This window comes from Engraulis encrasicolus, chromosome 5 (genome assembly GCF_034702125.1).
Source record: "Engraulis encrasicolus isolate BLACKSEA-1 chromosome 5, IST_EnEncr_1.0, whole genome shotgun sequence".
In the NCBI taxonomy this organism is placed as follows: Eukaryota; Metazoa; Chordata; class Actinopteri; order Clupeiformes; family Engraulidae; genus Engraulis; species Engraulis encrasicolus.
The window spans coordinates 56,094,656-56,113,524 of record NC_085861.1 but is presented as its reverse complement, the minus strand read 5'-3'; the positions used below and the strand labels follow the sequence as shown (position 1 = coordinate 56,113,524).

The 18,869-nt window shown below is 41.2% G+C and overlaps 1 protein-coding gene across 4 annotated transcripts in view; it reads left to right on the top strand.

Annotated features, from left to right (window-relative positions):
- kmt2bb (lysine (K)-specific methyltransferase 2Bb) overlaps positions 1-17,017 on the top strand; it is a 47,272-nt gene extending 30,255 nt beyond the window's left edge. For 2 of the 4 annotated variants that reach the window (XM_063199752.1, XM_063199749.1), the window contains 12 exons: positions 669-747; positions 1,179-1,339; positions 1,632-1,784; positions 2,043-5,052; positions 5,547-5,639; positions 6,475-6,578; positions 7,450-7,584; positions 11,515-11,767; positions 12,183-12,290; positions 13,188-13,271; positions 13,793-13,922; positions 14,882-17,017. In XM_063199752.1, coding sequence (XP_063055822.1) covers positions 669-747; positions 1,179-1,339; positions 1,632-1,784; positions 2,043-5,052; positions 5,547-5,639; positions 6,475-6,578; positions 7,450-7,584; positions 11,515-11,767; positions 12,183-12,290; positions 13,188-13,271; positions 13,793-13,922; positions 14,882-15,157 — 4,586 coding nt within the window. In that variant the 3' untranslated portion in view covers positions 15,158-17,017. Of the gene's footprint in view, positions 1-668; positions 748-1,178; positions 1,340-1,631; positions 1,785-2,042; positions 5,053-5,546; positions 5,640-6,471; positions 6,579-7,449; positions 7,585-11,514; positions 11,768-12,182; positions 12,291-13,187; positions 13,272-13,792; positions 13,923-14,881 lie in introns of all 4 variants that reach the window. The other 2 variants (XM_063199751.1, XM_063199748.1) reach the window with 1 other exon arrangement.
- Positions 17,018-18,869: the final 1,852 nt, after the last annotated feature.

The following is an 18,869-nucleotide window of genomic DNA, read 5'->3' as shown; positions in this document are numbered from 1 at the left end:
CACGATTTTTGAACCACGGTTTGATACACCCCACGATAAAATAAAATAAATGAATTATTATAATTTTCAAACTTTACAAAAATTATATATAATTTTAATTAATTCTTTTTTATATATACCAACATTAAGATACCATTTTTGTTCTAATCTGGCTACATCCATTACACAAAATGAAGTGGGCTTCTGATGCATGTTCTCAAAGGCGATAATATGAATGTCATTTAGGCCTACCTATCTTTTGAAAAATTGTAGAACTACGTCTTAGTCTAAAAGTCATGCTGTAGTCGGCTGTAGATAGCTTCTGCCTATCCTGTACGCACCTGTACGTGCCTGATTCTTTATCCAGTCAAACTTTTTATGTCACGTCTCAAAGCTTATCGCATGACGCGCAGAGACAATTCTAGCAGGTCGGCGAAAACAAAACGGCTCCAGTTAAGTTATAGAAAATATTAATAATATTTTCACCTATTAGCCTACCATGTGGTTAATAAAAGGGCGTGTCGCGATTTTGCCTTTTGAATCGCAAAACAGTGTCGTGGCCGTGTCGCGATTTCTCGATTCGATACAATATCGTTACAGCCTTACTGGCACTGTGTTTACAGTACATTGTGTAGAAAGGTAATGTTTTGAAGCTCTTCAGAGTAAGTGACGTCCCTCTATGTATTCAGGTTCTTTACATGTTTGCAAGCTCGGCAAGCTCACCGGCCTCTCATCTCGTCACAACAAGCTGTTACCTGTGGGCTATGAGTAAGTGCCTCTAACCATCTACGTTCTAAATAATGCAAAACCCTCTAACTGCATTTGTGATGAGTTACAAAGGATGCATTATTGTAAATTAAGTGAACTCAAAATTTAGTCAGTCACATTTTGTTTGGACTTCATTTTATACTTGGTAATACCATTTATGTGGCTTTTTGATTAAGATCAAAAAGAAGATTCAAAATGAATACTACAACTGGACTCTTCAAATGGTCCTTTTCCATGTAGCTGTCATTTGCAGAGTTGTATAAAGTAGTAGTATTTACAAATGTAATTACAACACTAGTGATATTACATGGTTTCAACTTATGTCATGCTACAGGTGTTATTACGCCTTTAAGAGTACTTCCACTTTGTACAGCTTTGGTCATACAAGGATTTTTTGTAATTCCCTTCATTGTCGTTGCCTTGCGCCTTAGATGCTCTCGATATTACTGGAGCACCAAAAACCCCCTCCAGCGGTGCAAGTACAGGTTCAGGATTTGGGAGGTCAGACCACCAGTGCAGGAGAAGCCTGTCGAGGAGTGCCTGGATCAGGGAGAAAACTGCACAATTGCTCACAGCCCTTGTCAAAATTCAGGTAAGCATCCACTAGGAAAAGCATGCCAGTGGCAGCCTTAGCGACTCATTGTAACTACATGTATAACATTCAATTCAATTTCAATGAATGGTGGTGTGGTATATAGTATTGTATCACTATAGCATGGTCCTAGAACACTTCACAAATTCATGATTGGTATATAAAAAGGGATTAGAAAAGACAAGATACTGTTAACCAAATTCCATGAAGAGTATAACTTGAGAAAAAAATGACATCCATTCATTCTAAAGCTATTAAGCAGTGGCCATGTGTGTTTGTTTTCTTAACTCAGAAGCACAAGGGGATGATGACACCATGCCTAATCCTCCAAATCAAGACAACCCCAAAGTTCCCGCCACACCAGCGCTGCCCGGTGCCACCCGGTGCCGAGCGCCGCAGATCAGGAGGCCCGCTGGAGGGATGTTCAGGCCGCTGCCATCTCCAGGTACGTCTTGGCAGTCTTCTTTTTTCTTATCTCAAGGTTTTTTTTTATTTATTGCATTTCAGGACAGACAATCATGAACTAACACACCCAACCCCTTCACACACCTATCCTAAAAGTTTGTAAAAGAGCATAGGTATACAATTAAACAAACGTGATAAAAAATTAAAGAAAAAAACTCAATTGCAAATTTCACGTTTTTATTAGGATGGTTCACAACCGTTTTTAATTGTCCCTTTTTTGCTCGTCTTTTTTTTGTAGGCGCCGCAAGGCCGAAGTCTCATATATTGACTATAAGCGACTTTGATGAAACACTCCGTCCGCGGCATGGCCAAAGCCCTCACTACCAATCTGCAAGTTCTCGTCACATCACCGGATCTCCTATTGGGTCTACATCTGAAGCAATTCCTTCTCTCAGAGCTGGGAGTTCCGTGCACTCCAAGTTTTCCCATTCTGCCTCCCCGCTGTTGTCCCTCGGGGCTGCCGATACCCTGCTCTCCTCATCCAGTTGCCCCAAAGGTCGAAATGCCTTTTCCAGTCGCGTCACGTCGTCTTCAAAACCTCTCCACTCTGCCTCAGGGTCACTGCCGTGGCCTGGGGCTCTGGACAGCCCGTCAAACTCACCTACGCACTATCCCCTGAGAGCAAGACTTTCACGTGATTCTGGTCAGTCATACAGCATTGAGATGCCCCACAGCTTTGCATTGCCATTTGGGAATAGCTCATTGCCACATGAAACCAAGAGCGCTCAAAGGGCTGCACATGTGGAGCGTGGCGATGAATTGCACTACTCGTCTTTCCACATAGATACAGGCATGTCCGACAGCTCCGAGCTGAAAGCAGAGCTCGAGATTGATGAAACTCTAATAAATGAAGGCGTGGCCATGAATTGTAGTGCTCAAATTGACGTTGAGGGTGAGACTAACCAGGACGATTTCTGGGAAAAGAGCTTGGACGAAGACAAGGAAAGGGGGCAAACCATTTCATGCGCGGCCACTGCTTTGAATGAGAACTGGGATAACGCATCGTCTGACGAGGAGATGGAAAATTATTTTGACTTCACTCGTACGGTCATCACCCATCACAGGCCGATGGAGACTGAGTCCCCGTTGTCTCCCTCCCTCAGGCCCATACCTCAACTGGACGGAGTGGACGACGGAACAGACAGTGAGGCCTGCATGACCAACTCGGATGTCCAAAATCCAAAATGCACTGGCCCGGTGCAAAATATCCTGCGCTCTGCTGAAGTTTTGCCTGGATCCATCAAGACAAATGATCTGAGTATGCAGTTCGGAATCCCAGCGCCCAACGCTCAGCCTGTCTTTTCAGCAAATGCTTTGCCACAGAATGACATGGCACCTGCCTCCACAGATAGGCAAAGCACAACTGAGTCCATTGTCACAGATGGCGGGTTACTTTCCCCTTTAGAAACTGTCAAAGGATTAGAGAACAAAATGGTACCGCCGATGATGAATCCCATTTTAAATAGCGATTTCGCACAAGCGTACTGTAATTCACCACATGAACTTATGACCTTCTGTCAGCCTATTTCACAGAAATCCACATTTCTAGAGTCCCCAAAGGAGGAGGAGGATGTCAAACTCAGTTTTGAGAATCTGCATGATCAAAATTCCCTCCTTTACCAAGGACCAAGTTTAGACCTTTCTGTTGGAACACCACTGATGTTGGATGAATGTGAGCCGTCATCACCCAGTACCTCATTCACAGAGTTGGTACCAGTTCAAGAGAGCATCTCAGAAGATCCTGTAGTTTCTGAAAATTCAAAAGAAATGTATCTCGATCCTGATAACGGACACTTTGTGTCAGCTATGAATGGCTTCACTGCTTGTACACCTCAAATGTCTCAAGAGTCTTCACACAGATTTCTCCCAAATGATCCAAACCGTTGCAAGGAAGACGCTTCTGAATCTCCCAGCCTGCACTTGTATCATGCAGAAAATGTTCAGGAGAAAAACCTTGAATGCTCCTCTGTCGAGACTTTAAATCCAAAGCTGAACGCTACAGTTGAGTGCAGTCTATCCACTTCAGTAAGAAGTGAGGTGTATTCATCAGCAGTGGCATCACAGCAACAATCCAAATCCTTTCCGAACACAGTCGCTACTGTGGCGTTGGGCTCCTGCAGTCCAGTTTACCCCACTAATGCCTTGAGCTCTACCCCGCTCGGGTTCATAACGTCATCTTCCCTCTCCCCTCAGACATCGACGGCGTGCCAATCCCTGTTTTCTGTTCTGCAGCCAGGCTCAGCTCCTCTTGTCATAAACGGATTCAACTCAGGTCGACTTCCCAAAGATGCACAGCTGGGTAGGAGCATCTCTATCAACTTTTCAACTTCACGGTCAACATTAGAGCCACAGCAGCAACAGACGTCTGCAGTGAATCAAGCTCTGCCTGGTCACGCCATTCTGACGGTGAAGGAGGTGGGTGGCCCCAACGTTGACCCTACTCCACACATCCTACTTGTTAATCGCCTCGGTCAGATTTTTGTCAAGAACCCAGAGAGCAATACTTTTCACCTTCCCACTCCAAGCTCATCTTCGTACAACTGTGTCACTCAGATAGCTAGCCTGCTTCAAAGCAATGCCTTTTCTGCAACTCTGGCAGCCGCGGGAACCGTGCCTGCCACTACCGCACCCGTGGTCCCCATTTCAAGTATGACGACACCTGCTCAGAGTTCGGTCGCCATCACACAGTTATTAGGATCCAACAATGTGGGGGTGGGCTTGGAGGTAAAGAAACCTCAGAAACCTGTCGTGTCTGTAGGGGCTGCAACAAAGAAACCCCGGAAGAAGAAAGACTCCTTGCTGACAAGAAAATCCAAGTCTGATGGCAAGCCAGAATCAAAGCAGAAGATTCCTCATGCAAAAGCAAAGACTTCTTCCTTAAATTCAACAAACTCCATGGACAGTGCTCAAGCCATACTCAATCAGGCGATGGCCAGCTATTATGATCCAAGTAGGTCCGTCAGTAATGCACAGAATACCACGTCCAGTAAAAATGTCTCAACAACAGTGAACGATGCCCTGTCTGCCAGCCCTGTTCTCCCCTCAACTTGTGTCTTTGAGCCTGAACCATCGGCAACTCCACCACCACCCCCTTCGGACGTTTCAAAACCACGAACTCAAGTACGCATGAAAAGAGTGTCCTCCTTATCTGATAGGGCCACCCATAAGAGATCCAAGACCGAGATCATGGAAATGGAACAAGTGTCGGTACCGGAGGAGCCGTGCACAGCAAGCTTGGCTGCTGCAAGGTAAGCAACAACTGCTGACCATCTCATCAACATAATAATTTCCAGAGCCATGGAATTCAGAGTTGTGACAACCAGGGTTGGTGGCATGATTCACGTAGATTCAAATTATTCTAGGCAGCGGCTTTCTTTTCACTTGAGAGCAACACTGAACCACTACATACAAAATTACATTTCCCTTCATTGCACTTTCTGTGTTGACTCTCACTTCCTATAACTATGTTAGAACTGTGTCAAAAGCTCTTTGAGCTGCCATCTTTGTGTAAAAATGGAACCTGGAGGTCAGTAGGATTAGCGTAACTCTTAATTCCATGGCTCTGATTATTACAATTATTACAAAAGCAATCTCAGAAAGGAATATTCTGTTGCATTATTGTTTTCACCACGTTTCAAAGACAATGTGTGCAGGATTTGTTCTGCCTGGCAATACTTTTAGAAGAGATGTAATTAGTGTTGAAGTAGTCTTTTTTTCTTTTTTTTTTCTTTTTTGGAATCAGGTCTGGAGTTCGCATAAAAGCACCAACGTTCAAAGGGATTCTAGACCTGGACAAGCTACAGGAGGACGCGAGCAGCGACTCAGAGAGCATAAGGTGAACCTTAAAGTAACACACACACAAACATGTTATTGTGTCAGTGACCCCATGGCCTTGGCGGAGCTTTTGCACTCTCTGAGTGCCATTCTGTTAACAGCTAATTAACAAGAAGCAATCACCAGGTCGTAATGTATTACTAAAGACCCTGTGCACCGTCATAGTAGTGTAGTACTAAGGTGAACCTTAAAGTAACACACAAACACCCAAGGTCTGTGTGCAGATTGAATCGTGGCAAATGTCTTGTTGGCAGGTCCAACTGTGATCTCTCTTTTATGATTACCTGCCAACCACCAGAACTCGCTCCTGAATGCTGTTGAAAACCTGATTGCTAAGCTAGTTTTGTACTACATACACAAAGTCATTTCAAAGCGTCTTTTAATACTTTTTAATGTGGGAGTTATTGGTGTCCATTGATTTTGTCACTGGCAAACATATGGCTGGCTGAACATATCAGTTCAGCTGAATTACCTCTGAAAACTAGGTTGTACATCACTAAGTCATGCTACTACTATGATGGAAACCTTCAATTCAGAGGGCACCCCCACTTTGTAATTTTTGTTGGAGCCTTCCATCAATTAAGCGTATTTCAACTGGCTCTGCACTGAGAATGATAAAGCAGCAGTTTTTTAAAAAAAAAAATGTTGTCTTAAAAATTATGTATTAAATCGTATTTAATGTATTTATTTATTTGGTCATTGGTTTTGTCAATGTCATATGAATGCTTTCTATCTGTATTGGCCATGATATAGCCATAGCTGCTGAACTGGCCATGAATGCAAAAAAAAATCAATCAACAATTGACGCTCTGACTTCACCCATATCTCTGCAGCAGGCTGGGACTATGGGACCGCCTTGCCATGCCTCGGGGAGGAGACAAATATCCTGCTTGGGACGGTACAGGACGATACTCCATGACTGACTGGAACAAGTACTCTGGTAAATTAAAATGACATTCAGCTTGGTCATGATATTGCTTGCATTACTTGGTACACTGCATGACATTTGTGAAGTTCCAGTTATTACCTATACTTGGCTGGTATTGCAATGACCCTGTGTGTGTAGCATAGGAAACTGCATGAAACCATCTAGGGTGGGCTTTGCACAGTGACTCTGCTGGTCATTTTGTGCAGTTAGTGTTTTCACACCTGGTTCCTTCTCAGCCATGTAAAGTCAGACCTGTGACCTCAGTATTTTCTGTGCATATGTGTGTACCCAGACCCCTCGGAAGTGAACCATACTGAGATCTTTATTGATGTGGTTTCAGTACGTTTCGCTGCTGTGTCCTGGCTAGTTACACTTGTGACTAGGTGTAATCATCACTAATAGAGTAATCACTAAAGGAGAACTCTAGAGGACCAGGTGTGATCAAAAAGAGGACTGACACACCATAAAAGCATAACAGGACCAGAAAGAGCAGCCGGTTGTTTTTGTAATGCACTTACGATATGAACCGAGCAGAAATGAGTCCTTTTGCTGTCGTTTTACCTTTATGATCCACTTGAAAAGGGCTGGGTTTGGTTCACTTAAAGGGGACTAGGTGTGAAAATACCCTGAAACAGTTTGAACTGTATGCAGTGCTTGAACAATGGCAGTGACATTGCATGGGACTTATGGAAGCCCAGATATCCTTGATGCTTTGCTGATTATACCCCATAGATTACCACACCACGTTTTAGTGCTCTAGTGTTTTGTTGGTATGGGCTGGGCATTCTAACTCACCAGACCTAACATCCCATTGATTTTCATTGATTCATTTTCATTTCATTGTCCTGTTCTGTCGTTAATCAGATTGTTTGTGTTCTATTAGGATGCACATACTCCTGTGACGAGCAGCCGCCCTCTGACTCTGAGGACGAGACCCAGCCCAGCCAAGACCAGCCTCATCTGTGGTTTGAGATCGTCAGTGACGATGGGTTCAGTGTGGAAGCAGACAGCATTGAGGGTAAATGCTTTTTTTTTCTCCTTTCTTGCGTCCCTCTTGTTTTGGTTGTCCCCCCACCAGGCTGAAACTGTAGGATTCTGAGGTAATGAGACTATCGCTGCAGTGATACACCCAACACACGATTCGGTTTGGATCACGATATGTGACCCACGGTTCGATATGCCCCATGATTTCAGGGGGAAAAAATAATTTAATAATAATAATAATAATAATAAAAAAAATATATATATATGCATGGAGAAAAATATATATAGTATATATATATGTATATATTATATATTATATATAATATATATACAGTATGTGTATACGGTACATATATACACTTTTTAATTAATTACTTTTTGGATTTACCTGCTTACATTAATTTTGTAGGTCTACTATGTAGTAGGTACCACTGCAACCTGTTCCCCAGGTGTTGACATCAAAACACAACACAGTAAAAAAAAGGGATATTATAGTTCACCATGGAAAAATAGGCTAATTATTAATAGGCTTCGGTCATATGCCGAAATGCTGATCGTGTGAGAGAGCCAGAGACAGAGAGAGAAAGGTCTGGGTGCCAGTAAGTGGCCTATTAAGAAGTCAACTGTCTCACTTTATCAAACAAACATTAAACATTGCCTGCAAACGACACTGGTCATATGTCGTCAGGAAACATGCTTTATTTGAATATGATTAAGTTACTTAATCATTAAAGCAACGCTTCATTTTGATGTTTAATATTTTCTTGACTTTTTTTATCGTGCAGCAGCGCACGCCCATAACATGTAGGCTACAATCAAAACTCGGAATGAACCGTTTATGTTCTCACTGCTACGCAACACACATGTTGTCCTTTTGACATTTTGTCAAGAGGGAGAATGAATGCAAAGGCTGAAGTGGAGCACATTTTCCCAAGGCAGACGGTCATTTTACAATCTCTAGTAACATATTAATGCGGGGAAAAAATAATGCTGCCTAATAGACTATTCGGCTAATCAGCCTCAACACTTGTCCCAACACGGCCAGCTCCCTTAAGCGATTTCAGGCTAGTTTATGAATTTGGGAAGGCGGAGCATTTCGCTCTCTCTCTCTCTCTCTCTCTCTCTCTCTCTCTCTCTCTCTCTCTCTCTGCTCCGCTCCGCTCCATCAATCACTCTCCAGACTTCGGCTTATCAATCACTTGTAACATATTCATGCGGAGAAGAAATAATGCTGCCTAATATCCTGCCTCAACGTTCGTCCAACTTTTGGCACCTCTCTTACTAGCAATTTAACGCTGATTTATGAATTTGGGCAGGCGGAGCATCTCTCTCTCTCTCTCTCTCTGTCTCTCTGTCTCTCTCTCTCTCTCTCTCTGTCTCTCTGTCTCTCTCTCGCTCTCTCTCGCTCTGTCTCTCCGCTCCAACGTCAATTCATCACACATCGCGCACGCTTCACCTTCCGATGTTTGCGCAAGTTATTCGTCTCGCGGAGGTTGCTCAGGCAATGGATAACAACAAATGCAGGTGCTGGTTGGACGCAGCATTTAATAAGAGAAAGGGGTTAGAGAAGAGAAGTGTTTCTCACTCGTGTGCGCCCTTTCTCTACTCGTTTTTTTTAAAGCGCATATGCAAACTCTTATCTGCATGTAGCCTGGTGTTTTCTAAACTGAGGTAAGAACTTTGAAAGGGCGCATCGCGGTACTGCTAGGAAGGTTCGCGATAGGGGTTCGTGGGTCTGCGTACCGCGATCCCTCGGTTCGATGCAATATCGTTACAGCCTTAAATGAGACCCATTCTCAAGCCTCGGCCAAGTGGGTAAAACAAAAATTTAAATCAAGTGTGTAAAACTAAAACCTTAACCGTCATTGGTATAATACTTGAGATTCAACATCATTACATTACAAATGGCTGACGTGGACAATTGGCTGCATCTTACAGCTATTTTGTTATTCAGTTATTTACAGTTAGTAAGTTATGTTAGTTGCTAAACTCAAGGGCACTTCTTTCATGGATTAAGGTGCTGGTTACACGTATGTGGACATTTTTTTTTTGCAGGTGTATACGCGACACAACATTTTTGAAATGTGCATTCTACAGCTCTGTTTACGTGTAAAAGCGTGGCTGAAGCCAATGTGCTTTCAAAAATATCCACATATGTGTATACAGCTATATATGGGGTTTGAACCTGCAGCCTTCTGATTCCAAGTCTTGCTCCCTAGGCTGTGGCTCCTCATTTGATTCACTGTGACCATAATATTTGGTACAGTGGTCAGAGGGTGACTGAATTGTGTTATTTGTTTAACTAAATGCGTGTTTCATTTTAAGACCCTTGAGTGTTACAGTTTTTCTCAATTCGTTTTGTACATTTCTCACAACAGAATAATAATTCTCAAAAGTGTTTGTTCAATAGTCACTTCCTGGTGTTACCTATGCACATGATAAAATCAGTGTCTCATTGTTTTCAGCATATAGCAAATGCTTTCGTACAATTCTACGATGGCTTTTGTCATATCACTCAAAAAGCTTTGTCACTACCAATTCAGATCATATTTATATACATATTTATAGACAGTTTCATTATTCAAATTGCTCGCAGGTAAATATTGACTCTCTAATCAAAGGCAGTAGAAGGGAATAATATTTCCAAGAGAAAACAGGCATGCAATATAACAATAGGCACTGTACTGCATTACAGTACTCTATGCCTCATGTGCCCTTTATAATTACGCTCCTCGCAAAATTACAATATTTCCCTAGAATTTCACAAGAGTAAGTAAGAGCACTTTATACAGTATGAATGTATTGTTTGAAATTTATTTTGCTTTACGGCTCTATATTTTTTCACATGGGCCTGTAGGACAAGTAAAAAAGGTTTATATTTTGACACCTCAACCAGAGATGGCTATTTTTTCTATTTTGCATCGAGAATACCTGTCAATGAATAGGTCATACTCTGAATGTATCTCTAGTACAGTCTTGTCTGATCAATGTTGTATAAAGTTGAATTTACATTTTTCATCCAATCTTGACTACATTTACCTTCAGAAAAGATCCTCAGAAGTGTACTAGTCAATTGACAACATGACAAATCAATTTCACTAGCTTGTCCATACACTAGACATAATGACTAACCATTCTGATGGCACTGACACGTTCATTGACACAAAAACTTGCTTTTGAAAGACGAACTAAGGATTTTGAGCATGCGCCTCGGTTCTGCAGGCCTTCCACAGTGTTTTGCCATTTGTTAAAGCTGTTTTGAGAATGAACATTGTGTTTTGCAAATTGCGAGAGAGATTCGAGAAAAGCTCCAAAGCAATTGAGAAAAACTGTAACAGCAGCAAAATGGAAAGATATGCTGACCATCAAGTTCCCATTGGTCAGTTTTTTCACTGTTTTAGAAAGTGCCTTCTTGCTCATTACAACATTTTGTATGTTTTTCTTCCTTACTCCTCTCTCTACAATGTAGCAGGAAAAAAGCAACACAAGTTAAAAGGCGTAGTAGCAAATTAAATTCAGCAGTACATGTAAAGGGTATAGCAGTATGCTACAGAAATAACACCAGAGCAAGTCAAAAACACCATAAAGTAAAAAAAAATCAGTAAAGTAAAATAAAAACGTCAATAAATTCATTGAGGGACAAAAGGCGAGTTTTCAGCATTTCAGGTTTCTTATTCTCTCTACAGTGGCTTGTAAAATATTTGCAGACCATCAGGTTCCCATTGGTCAGTTTTTACTGTTTTAGACTGTGCATTCCTAGTCAAATTATGAATTGCAACTTTTCTCTTTCTTTCTCATTCTTCTTTGTTTCATTTTTCTTTCTTGTCTTGTTAGACATTACACAGGACGTGACGAAATAAGATCTGTGAGAATGACAGGGAGCCACGCCAAAAGACAATGTTCTGTTTCATGTGTAACAGACGATAAAAGTTTAACTCCTCTTATCCTCCTCTTATGTCTACAGTGGCTTGGCAAGCTGTGGTGGACGGTGTGCAGGAGGCCCGGGCGGCCCACCACCTGAAGCACTTCACCTACCTGGATGTGAGCGGCGGCCAGATGGCAGGCCTGCTGCACGATGCCGTCCTGTTCCTGCTGGAGCAGCTGGAGGGGGCGCAGCACTGCCTGAAGCACCGCTTCCGCTTCCACAAGCAGGCCACCCAGGAGGAGGACCTGCCTGTCAACCCCAGCGGCTCCGCACGCGCAGAAGTCTATCAGCGGTATATGATCATGATGATGATGATATTAATAACATTGATATTAATAATAGTAATATTTATACCTGCCCGTCAACCCCAGCGGTTCCACACGCACAGAAGTCTATCAGCGGTACATGATGATGATGATGATAACGATGCTGATGATCATTATTAAGATTATATGTTCAAACACAAACTCTGGATACTTAAATATCCTGATCATATTCGGGATACCGCATTGCATATAAACACACTCAGTGACAATCAAGTGTGAATATATTATCATGTGTGAAACTCAATCTAGTGAAAAGGGTGAAAGTCATAATGTGATTCAGTGGAATTTGGAATGATGGTCAGAATTCGAATTTCCATGTAGGAGACCTTCGGAAGGAATTAATCGTTTATGTTTGTTCTCTTTTTTTTGACCTCTTAACAGGAAATCAACATTCGACATGTTCAACTTCTTGGCTTCGCAGCACCGGCAGCTTCCGGACATAAGTCCATATGAGGACGAAGAGGACGACATTCCTCTCAAGTCCATGCGGTGAGCTGGAAGTTGACATTTGAAGAGCTTTGTCGCAAAATGACAGCCATTTTGGAACATTTTGGGGAAATTGACACTTTTTGTATTGGGCATTGCATTGCATGGCAAAATTTAAAAAGTATGTTCTCAAAATATTTGAATGGCAAATATTCACACATAGATGAAAGGACGTCTGAACAGTCACTTTCAAAAACTGGAGTTTAGGTTGTTTTGCAACAATATTTTTATTATTATTATTATCATTTTTGCGAACCCATGCGTTTTTTGTGGGTTCTTTATCATTATTTGGTAAATATTGGTAGGCATTTCCGAACCAGGGCGCATTTATTGACATCATGACTGATTACTAAGTTAACAACTTATTTAGTTGCTATGCAATCGGCCCTTTGGCAACCTACTAAGTTACAAAGTAGTTGGCAACAACGGTTTTGAGAAACAGGGTCCATGTTGCAAATACTTTGCCAACAGTCCTTGAGGTGAAATTATTAGCACCAAGTATTCTTCTACTCGCATGTCAAATTTTATCACAATCCATTGTGAAACTGTGTAAACCACTGTCAAATGTTCCATGACAATTAACCAGAGGTGTCCAAAGTAAAAGTAGAAGTACGTGTAAAATTGTTGTGTGAATACAACACTACCACATGATATTATTCCATAGCAGTTCCACCAGTTATTTTATTGTACCTAATGAGTTGGCTCGATAGTAATTAGAGCAGTTATTCTGTGAAATGACCTACCTGTGTTGGAAGGAAACTTAGACAGGTTTTGTTTTTTTACTTCTACCTCTGATTAACTGAACTAAAGCAGTGTGTGAATGTGTGTATAAATAATTATTTTTGAATATCATTTGTAAGTATGTTTGTAGTGTAAATGATTTTTGTCCTTCTGCGATAGGCGTGCCTCAAATCTGGAGTTGCCGATGGCGATGCGGTTCAGACATCTGGAGAGAACATCAAAGGAAGCCGTTGGTGTCTACAGGTGAGAAGAAAATACTTCTGTTTATTTTAGGAAAGTCACTTTACAGGGGAGTGCAACAGACTGCACCATTAATGCTTGGATCCTGTGGCCCGGTGGCAGTTTACAAACTCATCCGACCCCTGATATTGATTTAATGTTATGCAGTTTCTCATGAAATATGACATGTTTTGTAACGCAATCTTAGAAATTCAATTTACAAAACAATGAAATGATGTGTTCAGGGGACCTAATGAAGGGTGGGTTCTGTTGTAAAGGTGGCTGCCTTCAATATAGGCCTGAAGTTCAGGGGGAAATCCTCGTTTTGTTCATAGTACGGTCCTTGGAGGACTTATTAAAATTTGAAGTGGCCTTTCGAATGAAAAAGGTTCCTCATCTCTGCATTAATGGGTTACAATGTTCCCTGTAGATGTTACAACTCGCTGTAATTTCTCCATCACCACTCACTCACTCTTTTTCTCTTCCCAAAATATCTATCTATCTATCTATCTGTCTATCTGTCTATCTACCTTTTCCTGAAATAGATCTGCTATTCATGGTCGTGGGCTTTTCTGCAAAAGAAACATCGATGCAGGAGAGATGGTCATCGAGTACGCCGGCATTGTCATCCGCTCCGTGCTTACAGACAAACGAGAGAAGTACTACAACAGCAAGGTGAACTCATCTCTTAGTCTTTTATTGGCTACTTCATTGCAATATTTTAAAGGTGCACTGTATAGTGCACTTGTAGCAAAGCTACTAGTTTAACTACATTTCCCTGTAGCTTGGCTGCTTCATGTATCGAGTAACGTTAAGCTATTTTTTTGTTACAGCAGTGATGGCAACAACTGCCTTGCTATTCCCAATCCAAACTGATAGCGGTCAGCATTAGCAATTAGTACTTTGCATTTTTATTTGTAAATTTTGCTTACAGTTGGAATAGTATCATGCGGTACTATGCATATCATGCGGTACTATGCATATTTTGCTTAAGTGACATTATTTTTGATTGCTTTGTGAATCCATCTTGTGAAACTGCGTCTTTGGCTGTAGCAAGTTAGCTAAACATGCTGGGTTAGGGACATCTCCGTAGTTCATTTACATTGGGAGGGAGAGAGAAGAGGTTCCTTTCCTGCGTGCAAGTGTGAAAGGGCCTTTCCCATTACTAATCTCTACTCCTATCTCTAAGCCTTCCCCATGCCCCTCATGCTTTCCAACGAAGCTGTAAGGTGTAGGGCTTGAAACGCAACCGCTACCAATTGGGATATCCCTTCAACAATCAAGGAATGACACTCACAGCTGACTAATTCCATGCATTCGGTTGACGTTAATAGCGATTTTTTTCATGTGCGTTTCACGGAGAAAAGGGCCATCACACATTAGGATAATGTTAAACTTAGTACAATGGAATAATTATTACCACTTCAAAACCGTCAATTGTGGCGAAAATACTTAAACTTGTGTGCTGTTGTGGGTGCCACGGCTTGCCGCCAATTTTTAAATGAATTCGCAATGCATTCAGGGAAACCTGTCGAAGCCCTCCGTCAACGGAGTGTGGTGTCGGAAAATTTCCGCGCGGAGGGGTGGAAAGCCCACACCTGCCCACATTTATGTTTCTGTTTCTTATGTTGCAGGGCATTGGGTGCTACATGTTTCGTATTGATGACTTTGATGTCGTGGACGCCACCATGCACGGTAACGCTGCGCGTTTCATCAACCACTCCTGCGAGCCAAACTGTTACTCGCGTGTCATCAATGTTGAGGGTCAGAAGCACATTGTCATCTTCGCTTTACGCAAAATCTACCGAGGCGAAGAGCTCACGTACGACTACAAATTTCCCATCGAGGACGACAGCAACAAGCTCAACTGCAACTGTGGGGCCCGGCGCTGTCGAACCTTTCTCAACTGATCAGGAAGACACATGGGGATTCCCCGTGCAGAGTTTTGGAAGACATCTTTTTTTCCCCCTCCCCAAGTCAGTGTCTAACTTTAAACACAGCAGAGGAAACATTGACATTAAAACATTGAACATTGAACATGGGTCTTCCAGGCGCCACCCCCCCACCCCCAGCCCACCTCCATTTTTTTTTGGCAAGTTGGTTGACATCATTCCAGGCATCTACCCTTTTCACATAGTGTCTCAAACTCCACAAGAGTGTGACTGTGAGGCTTTCTGCAGGATTCACACACGGGAAGAGCAAGTGACCGTGGACTCCATTACTCTTTTTGTCACCTTTTGTCACATTGTCACCTCCCTGAGTCAGTCGTATTGCAATTTGAACTGGCATGCTTTCTACTGTTGACTTCTCGTCTTGTGAGTTCTAGCTGACTTTTCCTTTCATTTGCCAAAACCGTTGATGGATCATGTTTTTAACCCTTAAGTCAGCCATTGGACATGGTCCCATGTTTTTTTTTGTGAGCTGTTATTTATGTTGCCACCCACGCTTGTGTGCCTCTTCCTGTTTGACTGAAAGCTCTCCTTGTTTCATTTTTTTCTGAGATTATCATGGTGCTAGTAAAAAGCTTAGAGCTTTCTTTCTCAGGTTCTAGGACTGAGGTCTTACCGTCTTTTCTGACCCCAAGATTTTCTCTATTTTCTCTTTTTCACCGTTTCCTATTCATCCGCAACCATGTTTTGTTTTTTCCAGACCATCTTTTTTTTCCCATTTTATTCATTTTATTTTTTTCATTTTGAAAGAACTCCACTGATGTGTTTCTTTCTCAGCCTTTGTTTAGATCAGAGACCACTTGTGTTTTTATGCCACCATGCTTTATACTGTTGTATTTTTTTCTTCTTTTTGTAATTTATTGTGATGTCCCTAATCATGTCTTATGAATGCTTTCACACAACACTGACTGCTGAGGCCTTCTGCCGAAAGTCTCCCTACCTGACACGTTACAGTTCGACTTCTCAGGCAGAAGTGTGAACATCAGAGGTAACAGGCAACGTAAGAGTCTTTTATCTCTGTATTTTAATCATTGAATAGATGTGCATTTTCTCCATTTCATAATCTGACCCCCAAGATTGTCTACAGTTGTAGCAGACGGGGGCGCTAAGTTCTTTTTTTTTTCAAAGAGGTTTCGATTTCCTTTGCTTGTGTGTTCAAACTGAAGTCTGAACAGAGTGATTTAATTATGCATGTTAAGAGTATGCATATTTTTTTATGATGTGTCTCAGTCGGTTGGCTTATATATATAAATATAAATATATATATATATATACACTGTTTTCTCATCAGAGAGCATGAGAATGAATAATAATGAGGTGCAAACGTTAACATAATGCCAGCCCCCCACCAAAACCTTCATCGTGTCCTGGAAGTTTTGTTGACATGTTCTTCTGGTGACATCCCCATGACGACTATAAAAAAGATGTAAAATTCCATAACTATTGCAAGGATTCTACCTCAACTTGTAAAAGGAACAACATCAGAACTCGGGCGACTAAGCACTATAGCACCACGGTGTAGTTGCCTATTATTGTGTGCAATGAAGGTCATGTGAGCTGTTGGTGAATCATCACAATTTTATTTTACTGCTGTTGAAAGCTTTTGCTCATGTTGATTTTCTCTTTTTAACTAACTTTTTGTTTCTTTGTTTGTTTGTTTTTTTTTAAATGGTGTATAATTGTGCAAAATGTATCCTTGTAACTTTGTATAAAACGAACCCGGAGGTGTAAATACTTGTATCATATTTCTAAAGTGGATTCATTTTCTATGCACTTTTTTATTTATTGTTATTTGATTAATAAAGCTGTTAAACATTTGAACACATTGTTCTTTTTTTTGTTTCTGTTTGAGTTACCGCAGTGCAATCTATAATATTGCTACACACTTTTAGAGCACATCTCCATTGTGCTACAGTAGATGTAGGATAAAAGTTAAAAGTAATCCACATATTTGATGGGAAAAGGGTGCTATGTTGAATATGAATGAATTAACTACATTAATAAAACTCGGCACTGCTCCATAAAACAAGTCTCAGAATTTGCAAACACACAAAAAATATTAAGATTGGTCAAATTGTGCTTCTCATTATTATAAATAGGCTGTCTTCTCATTTTAAATATCATTTAAGAATTGCATAGGTAAACTACATCATTCATCTAGTGTGGTTATTCTGTCACTTTCATTCATAGCCATGGCAGCCCATAGAACCAGACGTAGGGAAAAGCTGACATTTGGCACGTGTATATTATATAGGCCTACAGCTGCGACATAAATCGAGAGACCACCTTGAAATCAGCCGTTTTTCTGGTCTTAGTACTTGCTGGCATGTGTTTCAGTAAAATGAACATTGTTTCATTCTATCAACTACTGACATTTCCTTCTGAAAATATTGTCATTTAGAGCATTTATTTGCAGAAAGTTACAAATAGTCAAAATAACAGAAAAAATGTAATGTTTTTAAGACCTCAAGAAATCCAAAGAAAGCAAGATGATATTCACTTTTAAACAACACAATAGTTGTGTGTTAACTTAGGAAGAGTTCAGAAATCAAATTTTAGTAGAATAACCCTGGATTTTAATCACTGCTTTCATGCATCTTGCTATGCTCTCCACCAGTCTTTCACATTGTTCTTGGATGACTTAATTCCACTCCCGGTGAAAAGATTCAAGTTGCTGAGCTTTGTTTGATTGCTTGTGATGTCTCTTCCTTTTGATCACATTTCAGGGGTTTTCCATCATGGCAGGGTATTGATCTGGTGATCCTCCATCCACACACTAATTGACCAAGCTGCGGGGCGTGAAACATTGCCACTGTGAATGAGAGTGTGAATGGGTGAATGTGAAGCATATAATGTAAAGCGCTTTGAGTGCTCGAAGGAGTGGAAAGGTGCTGTAAATGCAGTCCATTTACCATATCATTTCAAACTTCACCCCTCTCTCTCTTGACTCTAGCTCTGTTTCACCAAACTACATGTGATTTCCTCATGCAACTATCCGAGGGCCGTGAATATCAGAATAATTTCTGAACGATTGAGCCAATCAGGATCGTGGAGTGAAATTTCCATTTGGGCCGGCTTTATGGTTCTTCTTCCACCTGACATTTTCAGCTGCGTCACGGGTAAATGTGAGTGGCTGAAGTTGCCCGACAGTAAAGATGACGGACAGATTGTTCATTCAATCACACACAAGGATTTTTTAAAAGGAGCATCATTCGAAAGCGTATAGGTTGATGAAGATGAAGACGAAGGCAAAACATACAGTATAGTATGTAAATCAGCTGGCGAGAGCCAGGTTTGCAGCTCCAGGCCATCTGTATGAAACAAAGACATGATCAGAAAAAGCCCAGTTGCTTACAACTAAAAATCTCTGTGCCATAACATATCTAACCCATTAAGACACAGTGTTATAAATTTGCTGTTACCAGAATGGTAATGTCCAAGTCATAGTGCATTACTAAATGTCCTGTGTTACGTCATAGTAGTGCAGTACTATGGTAGTTAACTTTACAATGACTTGTATAGCTGGTGGAACAACGTGCATTATGGGGCTACCAGCCCTGAGGAGGAACAACACATTGTACCAATTACATAAACATTTGTTTAGTTAATGTAGGCCTATTTATTTATTTATCCTTCTTGATGCATTTGACAGTATGCATTGCTGGTCATAATG